Below are 13825 nucleotides of genomic sequence, written 5' to 3'. Positions count from 1 at the left end.
ATGTGGGACCTTACTGAAAGCCTTGCTGAAGACCAAGTTGGCTATGTCAAATGCATTTCCTAATTTCCTACGCACCTGGTCATCTCTTCAAAAACCTCAAATCAAGTTGATCAGACATGACCTTCCCTTAACAAAACCACGCCGACTCTTCTTTTTTTAAAATAAATTTAGAGTCCCAATTATTTCTCTTTTTTTCCCAATTAAGGGGCAATTTTTGGTGGCCAATCTACCTATCCTGCACATATTTTGGGTTGTGGGGGTGAAACCCATGCAGACACGGGGAGAATGTGCAAACTCCATACGGACAGTGACCCAGGGCTGGGATTCGAACCCGGGTCCTCAGCGCCATAGGCAGCAGTGCTAACCACTGTGCAACGTGAAGCCGTTAGGCTGACTGTTCTTAATGAATCCCTGCCTCTCCAAATGCAGAATTGTGACTCTCAGAATTGCTTCCAATAGTCTCCCCCCCACTCCCCACCCCCAACTGAGGTTGGACTGACTGGCCTGTAGTTTCCTAGTTTATCTCTTTTTCCCTTCTTGAATGATGGTACCACATTGACTGTCATCCGGTCCTCTGGCACCTCTCCTGTGGCTAGCGAGGAATTGAAAATGATTGCCAACCCTGCTACTGTATTTCCTCCCTTGCCTCACTCAAAAGCTTGGGATACATTTCACCTGGTCCTGGAGATTTGTCTACATTTAAGCTTGCTGGACCACCCAGAACCTCCCCTCTGTCTATGTTAATCTCTTTAATTTTATTACAGTCCTTCTCCCTGATTTCTTTGATTATTCTTTGAGAAGGTGACGGAACAGGTGGACGAGGGTAGAGCAGTTGATGTGGTGTATATGGATTTCAGTAAAGCGTTTGATAAGGTTCCCCACGGTCGGCTATTGCAGAAAATACAGAGGCTGGGGATTGAGGGTGATTTAGAGATGTGGATCAGAAATTGGCTAGTTGAAAGAAGACAGAGAGTGGTGGTTGATGGGAAATGTTCAGAATGGAGTTCAGTTACGAGTGGCGTACCACAAGGATCTGTTCTGGGGCCGTTGCTGTTTGTCATTTTTATAAATGACCTAGAGGAGGGAGCAGAAGGATGGGTAAGTAAATTTGCAGACGACACTAAAGTCGGTGGAGTTGTAGACAGTGCGGAAGGATGTTGCAGGTTACAGAGGGACATAGATAAGCTGCAGAGCTGGGCTGAGAGGTGGCAAATGGAGTTTAATGTGGAGAAGTGTGAGGTGATTCACTTTGGAAAGAATAACAGGAATGCGGAATATTTGGCTAATGGTAAAATTCTTGGTAGTGTGGATGAGCAGAGGGATCTCGGTGTCCAGGTACATAGATCCCTGAAAGTTGCCTCCCAGGTTGATAGGGTTGTGAAGAAGGCCTATGGTGTGCTGGCCTTTATTGGTAGAGGGATTGAGTTCCGGAGCCATGAGGTCATGTTGCAGTTGTACAAAACTCTAGTACGGCCACATTTGGAGTATTGTGTACAGTTCTGGTCGCCTCATTATAGGAAGGACGTGGAAGCTTTGGAACGGGTGCAGAGGAGATTTACCAGGATGTTGCCTGGTATGGAGGGAAAATCGTATGAGGAAAGGCTGATGGACTTGAGGTTGTTTTCGTTAGAGAGAAGAAGGTTAAGAGGTGACCTAATAGAGACATACAAAATGATCAGAGGGTTAGATAGGGTGGACAGCGAGAGCCTTCTCCCGCGGATGGAGGTGGCTATCACGAGGGGACATAGCCTTAAATTGAGGGGCAATAGATATAGGACAGAGGTCAGAGGTGGGTTTTTTACGCAAAGAGTGGTGAGGCCGTGGAATGCCCTACCTGCAACAGTAGTGAACTCGCCAACATTGAGGGCATTTAAAAGTTTATTGGATAAGCATATGGATGATAAGGGCATAGTGTAGGTTAGATGGCCTTTAGTTTTTTTTTTCCATGTCGGTGCAACATTGAGGGCCGAAGGGCCTGTACTGCGCTGTATCGTTCTATGTTCTATGTTCTATACCCACATTGTCCTTCTCACGAGTGAAACACAAAGTATTCATGTAGAACCATACCAACATCCGCTAGCTTCACACACAAATTACCACTGTGGTCCTCAATGGGCCCTACTCTTTCCCTAGTTATCCTTTTACCGTTTAAAAAAAAAATTTAGAATACCCAATTTATTTTTTCCAAATAAGGGGCAATTTACCGTGGCCAATCCACTTACCCTGCATATCTTTTGGGTTGTGGGGGGGGTGAAACCCATGCAAACATGGGGAGAATGTGCAAACTCCATACGGACAGTGACCCAGGGCCGGGATCGAACCCGCGTCCTCAGCGCCGCGAGGCAGCAATGCTAACCACTGCGCCATCATGCCGCCCACCCCATATGGAATTGTTGGTCCCAATCTTTATCTTGATTGGAACATGTTGGCCCGGCACTCTTCCCATTTCCTCTTGAATGTGTTCCACTGTTCTGTCCCAGATTTAGCTAAAAGTATCTGCTCACAGTTCACTCTGGCCAAATCATATCTGACCTTGTTAAAATCGGCCTTCCCCCAGTTTAGAATTTTGATCTCAGGCCCATCCTTGTCCTTTTCCATAATCTTGATTCTCACAGAGTTATGGTCACTGTCTACAAAATGATCCCCCACTGACACGTCAACCATCTGCCCAGCTTCGTTACCGAAACGCAAGTCCAGGGCCGCCTCCTCTCTTGTTCGTACTGGCTCAAAAGGTTCCCTTGTAATTTCAAGAATTCCACTCCCTCTAAACCTGTCACATTTTGGCTTCCCCAGTTAATATTGGAGAAGTTGAAATCCCCCACTATTACTTTTCTCTGACATTTGCCTACATATCTGCATTTCTATTTCTCTTGCACTTTCAGGGGGCCTATAGAACACTTACAGCAATGTCATGCTCCTTTTTGGTTTTTATGTTCTACCCATATGGCTTCAGTTGAAGAGCCTTCTAAGGTATCGTCCTTCCTTACTGCTGTAATTGATTCCCTAATCAAAATTGTGACCCCCCCCCCCCCTCTTTTATCTCCTTCCCTATCTCGCCTGAAGATCCTGTATCCTGGAATATTGAGCTGCCAATCTTGCCCCTCTCTCACTATGTGTCGGTGAGCACAGTGACATCATACTCCCATGTTTTAATTTGTGCTCTCAACTCATTTGCCTTGTTCGCCAGCCTCCTTGTGTTAAAATAAATACCATCCAATATTGACAAACTCCCTTGTGACTTAACTGGTCGAGACATTCTATGCCAGGGGTGGGCAAACTACGGCCCGCGGGCCGCATGCGGCCCGCCAAAGGTATTTCTGCGGCCCACCAAGTCATTTTAAAAAAAAATTTTTTTTTTAAAGGTTAATGGGTGGGGGGGCTGTTGGGTTACTTACTGGTATAGGGTGGATACGTTGACTTGAGTAGGGTGATCATTGCTTGGCACAACGTCGAGGGCCGAAGGGCCTGTTCTGTGCTGTACTGTTCTATGTTCTATATGAGGCGCCCACAATCATAACCGGGTGAAGTAATTATTTTACTTAATATACTATGCGGCCCTTTGTGAATTGTGAATTTCTGAATGCGGCCCTTGCACGGAAAAGTTTGCCCACCCCTGTTCTATGCCTTCCTGACTCACTTGTTGTCTCCTCTAATTTTGGCTGTGCAGCTATCCCTGCTGAACCTTCTCTCAGGATCCCAGGCCCCTGCCAAGTTAGTTTAAACCTTCTTCAACAGCACTCGCAAACCTCCCATAAGAACACTGGTCCCATTTTGGTTCAGGTGCAAACCGTCTGCCTTGTACAGGTCCCACCGTCCCCTAAAACGGTCCCAATGTCCCAGAAATCTGAAGCCCTCCCTCCTGCACCATCTTTCCAGCCACGCATTCATCTGGACTAACCTTCTATTTTTATACTCACTAGCATGTGGCACTGGAAGTAATCCAGAGATTACTCCCATCTGGGTGCTGTTTTTTAATCTGCTTCCTAGCTCCCTAAATTCAGCTTCCAGGACCTCAACCCTTTAACTTGCCTATATCGTTGGTACGACAATCTGTACCACAATATCTGTCTGTTTCCCTCCACCTTCAGTATGCCCTGTTGCTGTTCAGTGACATTCCTGACACTGGCACCAGGGAGGTAACATACCACCCTGGAGTCTCTTTTGCAGCCACAGGAATGCCTGTCTGCTCCCCTTACAGTTCAATGCCCTACCACTATAGCCCAGACATTCTTCCTCCTCCCCTGTTCTGCAGCAGAGCCACCCATGAGGCCTGAAGTTGGCTGCCACTGCTTTTCCCTACAGTCATCTCCACTAACAGTATCCAAAATGGTATACCTGTGAGAAAGGGGGATGGCCACAGGGGACTCCTACACTACCTGCCTTCCTCTACCCTGCCTGGTGGGCACCTATGGTCTTTCCACTTGTTCAATCCCCACCTGTGGTGTGACCACCTCACTGAACTTACTATCCACGACCTGCTCAGCATCGCGGACATCCCACAGCGAATCCACTCTCAGTTCCAGCTCCGAAATGCAGTTAGCCAGTAGCTGCAGTTGGACACACTTCCTGCCCATGTAGTCACCAGGGACAACTGAAGCTTCCATTATTTGCCACATAGTATAGGAGGAGCGTATTGCAGGTGCAAGCTCTCCTGCCATGACTTAAGCACCTTATTTACTCCCTGTTTACAAAACTTAAGCTATGAAAGAATTCCAGCACACCACACAGCCCATAACGATATCTTAAAAATCTCACCTCCGATCACAGTTCCCCTATATGAGTCTCAATTCTGGTTGGCACTACTGTATTGCCTCACATTTTTTCCCCCCTTATTTTACATCTGTGTGTTCACATTTAGAACAGAAAACCATTCATGATTCCCCAATACCTGGCAGACAGTCTCAATGGGGGCAGCCTCTCTCTCCAAACCCCCCCCCCCCCCACCAGACCGTGCCCGAGGGAAGGTAGATATACTGACAGGGGAGAGTCACCGCCCCTTCAAGGGATGGTGGTGAGGGCAGAGATTGATGTTGAAAATGAGAACAGGAATGAGTTAATGGTGACAGTTTGGAGGATCGCGAGTGAAGGATCGCGAGTGGGGAATTCCAATCCATCAGGAATCAGAGGCAAGGATCTTTCCTCCCACCCAGGCACACAGTACTTTCGGTATAGTTTCAGGAACTGAGACACTGCTCTGGGCGAATACCCATACTTCATGTTGGGACACATTCCTCTCCCTCTCACTGAGCTCCTGGTCTTATCAACTACATCTGTTGCCCGACTCTCTCTCTCTTACCGGTTTATCCATACAGTCTGGGCCCCGTCCCTCAGGAAGGAGACATTGAACTGGTGTGTGTGTGTGTGTGTGTGTGTGTGAGGGGGCGGGGCGGGGCGGGGGGGCGCATAGGGCAGATTCACCAGAAAGATCCTGAGGCTGAAAAGGTTAAATTCCGAGGACATGTTTCATAGTCCAGAATTGTATACCCTCCAGTCTGGAAGATTAAGGAGTCACGTCATATCGAGAGGTTTGAAGATGATTTTTAAAAAATTAATTGATGGGATATGGGCGTCGCTGGTATTTATTGCCCATCCCTGGCTGCCCTTCAAAAGGTAGTGGTGAGTTGCCATCTTGAACCGCTGCAGTCCTTGACGTGTAGGTACACCCACTCTGCTATTGGGGAGGGAGTTCTAGGATGTTGCCCCAGTGACAATGAAGGAACGGCAATATATTTCCAAGTCAGGGTGGTGAGTGACTTCGAGGGGAACCTCCAGGTGGTGGGGTTCCAAGGTATCTATTGCCCTTGTCCTTCTAGATGGTGGTGGTTGTGGGTTTGAAGGTGCTGTTTAAGGAACCTTGGCGCTTTACTGCAGTGCATCTTGTAGATGGTACAGACGGCTGCCACTGTTTGTCAGTGATGGAGGGTTTGAATGTTTGTGGAAGGGGGAACAATCAAGCGGGGCTGCTTTTTCCGGGATGGTATCGAGCTTCTTGAGTGTTGTTGGAGCTGCACTCATCCAGGCAAGTGGACAGTATTCCATTGTACTCCTGACTTGTGCCTTATAGATGGTGGACAATCTTTGGGGGATCAGGAAGGGAGTTGTTCGCCGCAGGATTCCTACCCTTTGGCTTGCCCTGGTTGCCACAGTATTAATGTGGCTAGTCCAGTTCAGTTTCTGATCAATGGTAACCCCCAGGATGTTGATTATGGGGGATTCACGATGGTGATGCCATTGAATGTCATAGGGTGATGGTTAGATCCTCTCTTGTTGGACATGGTCATTGCCTGGCACTTATGTGGTGCGAATGTAACTTGCCAATTGTCAGCCCAAGCCTGGATATTGTTCACGTCTTGCTGCATTTGGACATGGACTACTTCATTATCTGAGGAGTCACGAATGGTGCTGAACATTATGCAGTCATCATCAAACATAATTGATGAAGCAACTGAAGATGGTTGGGCCTCAGGCACTACCCTGAGGAACTCCTGCAGTGATGTCCTGGAGCTGAGATGACAGATCTCCAACCACGATAACCATCTTTTTTTGTGCCAGGTATGACTGCAAGCAGCGGAGAGTTTCCCCCCTGATTCCCATTGACTCCTTTTTAAAAAAAATCAATTTAGTGTATCCAATTCATTTTTTCCAATTAAGGGGCAATTTAGCGTGGCCAATCCACCTACCATGCACATCTTTGGGTTGTGGGGGCGAAACCCACACAAACATGGGGAGAATGTGCAAACTCCACACGGACAGTGACCCAGAGCCGGGATCGAACCTGGGACCTCGGCACCGTGAGGCAACCGTACTAACCACTTGCGCCACCGTGCTGCCCACCCCATTGACTCCTTGATGTCAAGGGCAGTCACTCGCCTCACCTCTGGCATTCAGTTCTTTTGTCCATGTTTGAACCGAGGGTGTAATGAGGTCAAGAGCTGAGTGACCCCGGTGGAACCCAAACTGAGCGTCAGTGAGCAGGTTATTGCTGAGTAAGTGCCACTCGACAACACTGTTGATGATGCGTTCAATCACTTTGCTGAAGATGGAGAGTTGGCTATTAGGGTAGGATTTTGCTGGGTTCAATTTCTCCTATTTCTTGTGTACACATCTGGGCAATTTTCCACATTGCCTGGTAGATGCCAGTGTTGCGGCTGTACTGGAGACTGAGATGGAACATCTGCTTGGCACTTCTTTTTTTTTATAAATTTAGATTACCCAATAATTTTTTCCAATTAAGGGGCAATTTAGCGTGGCCAATCCACCTACGCTGCACATTTTTGGGTTGTGGGGGCGAAACCCACGCAGACACGGGGAGAATGTGCAAACTCCACACGGACAGTAACCCAGAGCCGGGATCGAACCTGGGACCTCAGCGCCGTGAGGCAGTTGTGCTAACCACTAGGCCACCGTGCTGCCCTCGCTTGGCACTTCTGGCTGAAGATTGTTGCGAATGCTTCCACCTTATCTTTTGCACATATGTGCTGGGCTCCTCCATCATTGAGGATGGGGTTATTTGTGGAGCCCCCTCCTCCAGTGAGTTGTTTAATTGTCCACCACCATTCACTGCTGGATACGCAGGACTACAGAGCTTAGATCTGATGCATTCATTATGGAATTGCTTAGATCTATTACTTGCTGCTTATGCTGTTTGGCTGAGTACAATTCTGCTGCTGCTGATGGCCCACAGCGCCTCATGGATGCCCAGTCTTGCCTTGCTAGATCTGTTTGAAACCCATCCATTTAGCACGGTGGTAGTGCCACACAACATGATGGAGGGTATCCTCAATGTGAAGATGGGACTTTGTCTCCACAAGGACTGTGCAGTGGTCACCGATGCATCTGCAGCAGGCAGATAGGTGAGGATGAGGCCAAGTATGTTTTTTCCCTCTTGTTGGTTCCCTCACCTCTACTGCAGTCCCAGTCTGGTAGCTATGTCCTTTAGGACCCAGCCAACTCGGTCTGTGGTGGTACGACTGAGTCACTATTGGTGATGGACATTGAAGTCCCCCCACCCAGAGTATATTCTGTGCCCTTACCACCCTCAGTGCTTCTTGCAAGTGGTGTTCAACATGGCGGAGTACTGACTCATCAGCTGATGGTGGATGGTACTTTGTAATGAAGAGGAGGTTTCCTTACCCATGTTTGACCTGAAGCCATAAACCTTCATGGGGTACAGAGTCAATGTTGAGGACCCCCACAGAAACCCCCTCCCGACTGCACACCACTGTGCCAAGCCTCTGCTGCGTCTGTCCTGACGGTGAGACAGGACATACCCAGCAATGGTCATAGTGATGTCTGGGACATTGTCTGTAAGATATGATTCTGCGAGTATGACTATATCAGGCAGTTGTTTAACTAATCTGTGAGACAGTTCTCCCAACTTGGCACAAAGCTCCAAGATGTTATTAGGGAGGACTTTTCAGTGTTGACAGAACTGGGTTTGCTGTTGTTGTTTTGGTGCCTGGGTTAATTCCGGATGGAATTAGTTACTATTAAGCTATTTTGCTGGTAGGGACAGCTGGTTTTCAAAGTCGTGCCAGATTGGCTTCAGCATTCCCTTTTTGTGTTTTTGTAGCGGTTGAATAGACCTGAGTGGCTTGCTAGGCCATTTCAGAGGCCATTTAAGAGTCAATCACATTGCTTTGGGTCTGGATGGCAAATTTCCTTCCCTAAAGGACATTAATGAACCAGATGGGTTTTTACGACAATTGACAATCTCAATATTAGACTTTTAATTTCAGATATTTTATTGAATTTAAATTCAACCACCTGCTGTGCTGGGATTTGAACCTGGGTCCCCAGATGAATACCCTGGGTTTCTGGATTACTAGTCTCGCGACAATACCATTATACCACCGCCTCTTCATGTTCCTGTGTAACAGGATCAATAGGGCTGAATGCGGCCTTCTCCTGTTCCCGTGTGCTGGGCCTGGAGAGGGTTGAATGGGGCCTCCTCCTGTTCCTGTTTAATGGACTTGAGGGGGTTGAATGGGGTCTCCTTCTGTTCCTGTGAAACAGGCTCAAGAGGCTGAATGGGGCCTTCTCCTGTTCCTGTGTAACACATTCAAGGGCTGAATGGGGCCTCCTGTTCCTGTGTAACAGGCTCGGGGGGTGCTGAATGGGGCCTTCTCCTGTTCCTGTGTAACAGGCTCGGGGGGCGCTAAATGGGCCCTCCTATTACTGAGTAACTGGTTCGAAAGAGCTGAATGGGGCCTCCCCCTGTTCTTGTGTTACAGGCTCGAGGAGGTTGAATGGGCCTCGTCCTGTTCCAAACAGAGACTTATGCTTCCAGCGGTCACCAATTTGACTGTGTTGTTTGTTTGAAGGTCAGACCGTGACGACTGTGGAGGAGGAGCGGAAACACAACCGGCGTTTTACAAAACCACTAGCAGAATTTATTGAATTAATGAACAACCTGAATCTGCCGAAGCCTGCACAGATTGGTGAGTAGCCCTCAGTCTCCCTCAAGCCCCGAAACAGATAACTGCAGTGATCGCAGAGGGAGCCTGCATTCCTCGAGCGCCTATTGTCCCTCAGGATTTCCCAAACCCTTTCCCAGCCAACAAGGGACATTTGTTGGAGCAAGGTTGCTGCTGTAATGTATGAAATACAGCGGCTACTTTTACAACAGCACGATCCCAGGAACAAAAATGTGACTTGATCCATATTGTCTGTTTTTCAGTGATGTTACTTGAGGCATATATATTGGCACCAGGACATCAAGGAGAAGTCCCCCCCTTACACTCCCCTCCTTCCAAATAGTGACAGTGGGATCTTTTACACCCACCCGAGACGGCAGACAGACCTCCCTCAGTACTGACACTCCAACAGTGCAGCGCTGCCTCAATACTGAGCCTCTGACTGCAGCACTCCCTCAGTACTGACCCTCTGACAGTGCAGCACTCCCTCAGTACTGACCCTCTGACCGTGCAGCACTCCCTCAGTACTGACCCTCTGACAGTGCAGCCCTCCCTCAGTACTGACCCTCCGACAGTGCAGCACTCCCTCAGTACTGACCCCCTGACCGTGCAGCACTCCCTCAGTACTGACCCTGCAACAGTGCCCCACTCCTTCAGTATTGACCCTGCGACAGTGCAGCACTCCCTCAGCATTGACCCTGCGACAGTGCAGCGCTCCCTTAGTACTGACCCTCTGACAGTGCAGCACTCCCTCAGTACTGACCCTCTGACAGTGCAGCACTCCCTCAGTACTGACCCTCTGACAGTGCAGCACTCCCTCAGTACTGACCCTCTGACAGTGCAGTGCTCCCTCAGTACTGACCCTGTGACAGTGCCGCACTCCCTCAGTACTGACCCTCTGACAGTGCAGCACTCCCTCAGTACTGACCCTGCGACAGTGCCGCACTCCCTCAGTACTGACCCTCTGACAGCGCAGCACTCCCTCAGTACTGACCCTGCGACAGTGCAGCACTCCCTCAGTACTGACCCTGCGACAGTGCAGCACTCCCTCAGTACTGACCCTGCGACAGTGCAGCACTCCCTCAGTACTGACCCTCTGACAGTGGAGCAATCCCTCAGTACTGACCCTGCGACAGTGCAGCGCTCCCTCAGTACTGACCCTGCGACAGTGCAGCACTCCCTCAGTACTGACCCTGCGACAGTGCAGCACTCCCTCAGTACTGACCCTCCGACAGTGGAGCAATCCCTCAGTACTGACCCTCTGACAGTACAGTGCTCCCTCAGTACTGACCCTCTGACAGTACAGCACTCCCTCAGTACTAACCCTGCAACAGTGCAGCAGTCCAGTGCAGCAGGATCTTCCTATTTGACTAGTTAATATTTGCTCATCTCTCTGCCTCTCAAATGTACAGACGCTGCTGTTCCTGCCAATATACGATGTGGAATCCAGGATGACCCTATTGCGCTTGGGCCCTAGGACATAGAATGTAACTCTGACCTGCAGGGCCTCACTGACCAATCACCATCAGGCATTCCACAAGAGAATGAGCTGCCAGCTATGACAATGGCCAAAGAGGTCAAACATCAGATGATTCATCAGCTGCGTCGATTCTAATTCAAAAACGTTCCTGCCTGAAGTTCAGGCCAGCCTTTAAATCTTTATTCGATTTGTTTCCTGTAGTTTAATCACCGAGAGAACATGAAAATCAGGATATACTGTACATGATTGCTTCCACTGTTGAAATAAAATCATCGACAATCTCACTTTATACAGATTAAATCGCCCTCTACACTGTCCCCATCAAACACTCCCAGGACAGGTACAGCAAGGGGCTAGATATAGAGTAAAGCTCCCTCTACACTGTCCCCATCAAATACTCCGAGAACAGGTACAGACAGCACAGGGTTAGATACAGAGTAAAGCTCCCTTCTACATTGTGCCCATCAGACACTCCCAGGACAGGCGCAGCACGGGGTTAGATACAGAGTAAAACTCCCTATACACTGTCTCCATCAGACACTCCCAGGACTGGTACAGCTCGGGGTTAAATACAGCGTAAAGATCCCTCTGCACTGTCCCCATTGATGCAACCATCAATTCACTCGAGACATGAGTAGAAGTAAACCGTGGCTTTAATCAACTTAGAACAGTGCCTGCCTGCGACTGAACCAATACTGAGAACTGCCTACAGGTGGACTGCTCTTTATACCTCCCTTCAAGGGGAGGAGCCATGGGCGGAGCCCATACATGCCCCAACATGTTCCCCTATGGATAATGCCACACAATGGCCCATAGGAGAAGCCCACAAGGGCAACAGCTTGGCACAGATACAAATACAAGTGCAACAACACAGATACAAATAGACTGGTGGATTATTGGTATAATACATTCACCACACCCATCAAATACTCCCAGAATAGGTACAGCACAGGGTTAGATACAGAGTAAAGCTCCCTGTACACTGTCCCCATCAAACACTCCCAGGACATGTACAGCACGGGGTTTGATACAGAGTAAAGCTCCCTCTACATTGTCCCCATCAAGGCACTTCCAGAACAGGTGCAGCACCGAGTTAGACAGAGTAAAGCTCCCTCTACCTTGTCCCCCTGAGACACTCCCAGGACAGATACAGGACAGGCTGGCTGGATAAACAGTAAAGTTCTCTCTACATTTTACTGACCCTCCCTCAGACAATGAGATCGTACAGTGATGCACTATCAATTACTACAAAGACGAGAGTAGTGAATACTACTCTCATATACAGATACCTAGGTAAACTCTCAGCAACCCGATTGGGGGGGGGGGGTTCCAGGTTGGGCCCCGTGGGTGGGGATCCAACGAGTAGAAGGTCCCGGAGGGAGACTGTGTCCTGGTGCCCGTCGGGGTGTGCCACGTAGGCGTACTGCGGGTTCGCATGCAGGAGGCGGACTCTTTCGACCAAAGGGTCCGACTTATGGGCCCGCACGTGCTTGCGAAGGAGGACGGGTCCAGGAACTGTCAGCCATGTTGGCAGCGAGGTCCCGGAGGTGGACTTCCTGGGGAAGGCAAAGAGACGTTCATGGGGGCTTCGTTAGTCGCGGTGCGGAGGAGCGATCGGATGGAGTGGAGCGCGTCAGGGAGGACCTCCTGCCAGCGGGAGGCCAGGAGATTTTTAGATCGTAGGGCCAGCAGGACGGCCTTCCAGACCGTCCCATTCTCCCTCTCCACCTGCCCGTTTCCCCGTGGGTTGTAGCTGGTCGTCCTGATCGAGGCAATGCCCATGCTGAGCAGGAACTGGCGCAGTTCATCACTCATAAAGGAGGATCCCCAATCGATGTGGGTAAGTGGGGAAATCGAACAGGGCGAAGATACTGTGGAGGGCTTTAATGACCGTGGCAGAAATCATATCGGGGCAAAGGGATGGCAAAAGGGAACCGGGAGTACTCATCCACCACATTCAGAAAGTACTTTTTGCAGTTGGTGGAGGGAGGGGCGCTTTGAAGTCCACGCTGAGGCGCTCAAAGGCGCAGGGAGCCTTCACCAGGTGCGCTCTGTCTGGCCGGTAGAAATGCGACTTGCACTCTGCGCAGACTTGGCAGTCTCTGGTGATGGCCCTGACCTCCTCAATGGAGTAGGGCATGTTGCGGGCCTTGATGAAATGGAAGAACCGGGTGACCCCCGGGTGACAGAGGCCATCGTGGAGAGCCCGGAGTCGGTCCACTTGTGCTCTGGCACATGTACCGCGGGATATGGCATCGGGGGACTCGTTTTAAAAAAAAAAAAATTTATTGAAAAATTTTGTATTTATATAACAACGAACCGTAATAAAATACCAACAATAACAATAATGATAGCAATCATGAACATTCGCCCATCCTCAATGAACAACAAAACATATTTACAACAACTTAAATGAACACAATGTTAAGTTACATAACCATAGAAAAAATATAAACAATAATAAGGAACACCTCCCTTTCTCCCCCCCCCGGCCCCGGGTTCTTCCAGTGCCGGGCATGCCCATAACATATGGGCGTGGTTCGCTGGACTCCCCGAACACCTGGTGCACCTGTACTCACCCCCAAAGAACCTACTCATCCTAGTCCCGGACATGTGGGCCTGGTGCAGCACCTTGAATTGGATGAGACTAAGCCTCGCACATGAAGAAGAAGAGTTGACTCTCTCCAAGGCATCCGCCCAAGTCCCGCCCTCTATCTGCTCCCCAAGTTCTCCCTCCCATTTAGCCTTCAGCTCCTCCACTGACGACTCCTCCACCTCCTGCATTACCTTATAAATGTCAGACACCTTCCCCTCTCCGACCCACACCCCCGAAAGCACTCTGTCCATCGCCCCCCGCGAGGGCAGCAAAGGGAACTCCTCTACCTGTCGCCTAGCAAACGCCTTTACCTGCAAGTATCTGAACATGTTC

At 49.4% G+C, this 13825-nt stretch overlaps 1 protein-coding gene across 2 annotated transcripts in view; it reads left to right on the top strand.

The window, feature by feature from the left end:
• ethe1 (ETHE1 persulfide dioxygenase) overlaps nt 1-11185 on the top strand; it is a 62772-nt gene extending 51587 nt beyond the window's left edge. For both annotated transcript variants that reach the window (XM_038813467.1, XM_038813466.1), the window contains exons 6-7: nt 9324-9440; nt 10829-11185. In XM_038813467.1, coding sequence (XP_038669395.1) covers nt 9324-9440; nt 10829-10893 — 182 coding nt within the window. In that variant the 3' untranslated portion in view covers nt 10894-11185. The remainder of the gene's footprint in view (nt 1-9323; nt 9441-10828) is intronic.
• The last annotated feature ends 2640 nt before the right edge of the window (nt 11186-13825 follow it).

Source organism: Scyliorhinus canicula, chromosome 12, assembly GCF_902713615.1.
Source record: "Scyliorhinus canicula chromosome 12, sScyCan1.1, whole genome shotgun sequence".
NCBI lineage: Eukaryota > Metazoa > Chordata > Chondrichthyes > Carcharhiniformes > Scyliorhinidae > Scyliorhinus > Scyliorhinus canicula.
This window is presented reverse-complemented; position numbering and strand designations above follow the sequence as displayed.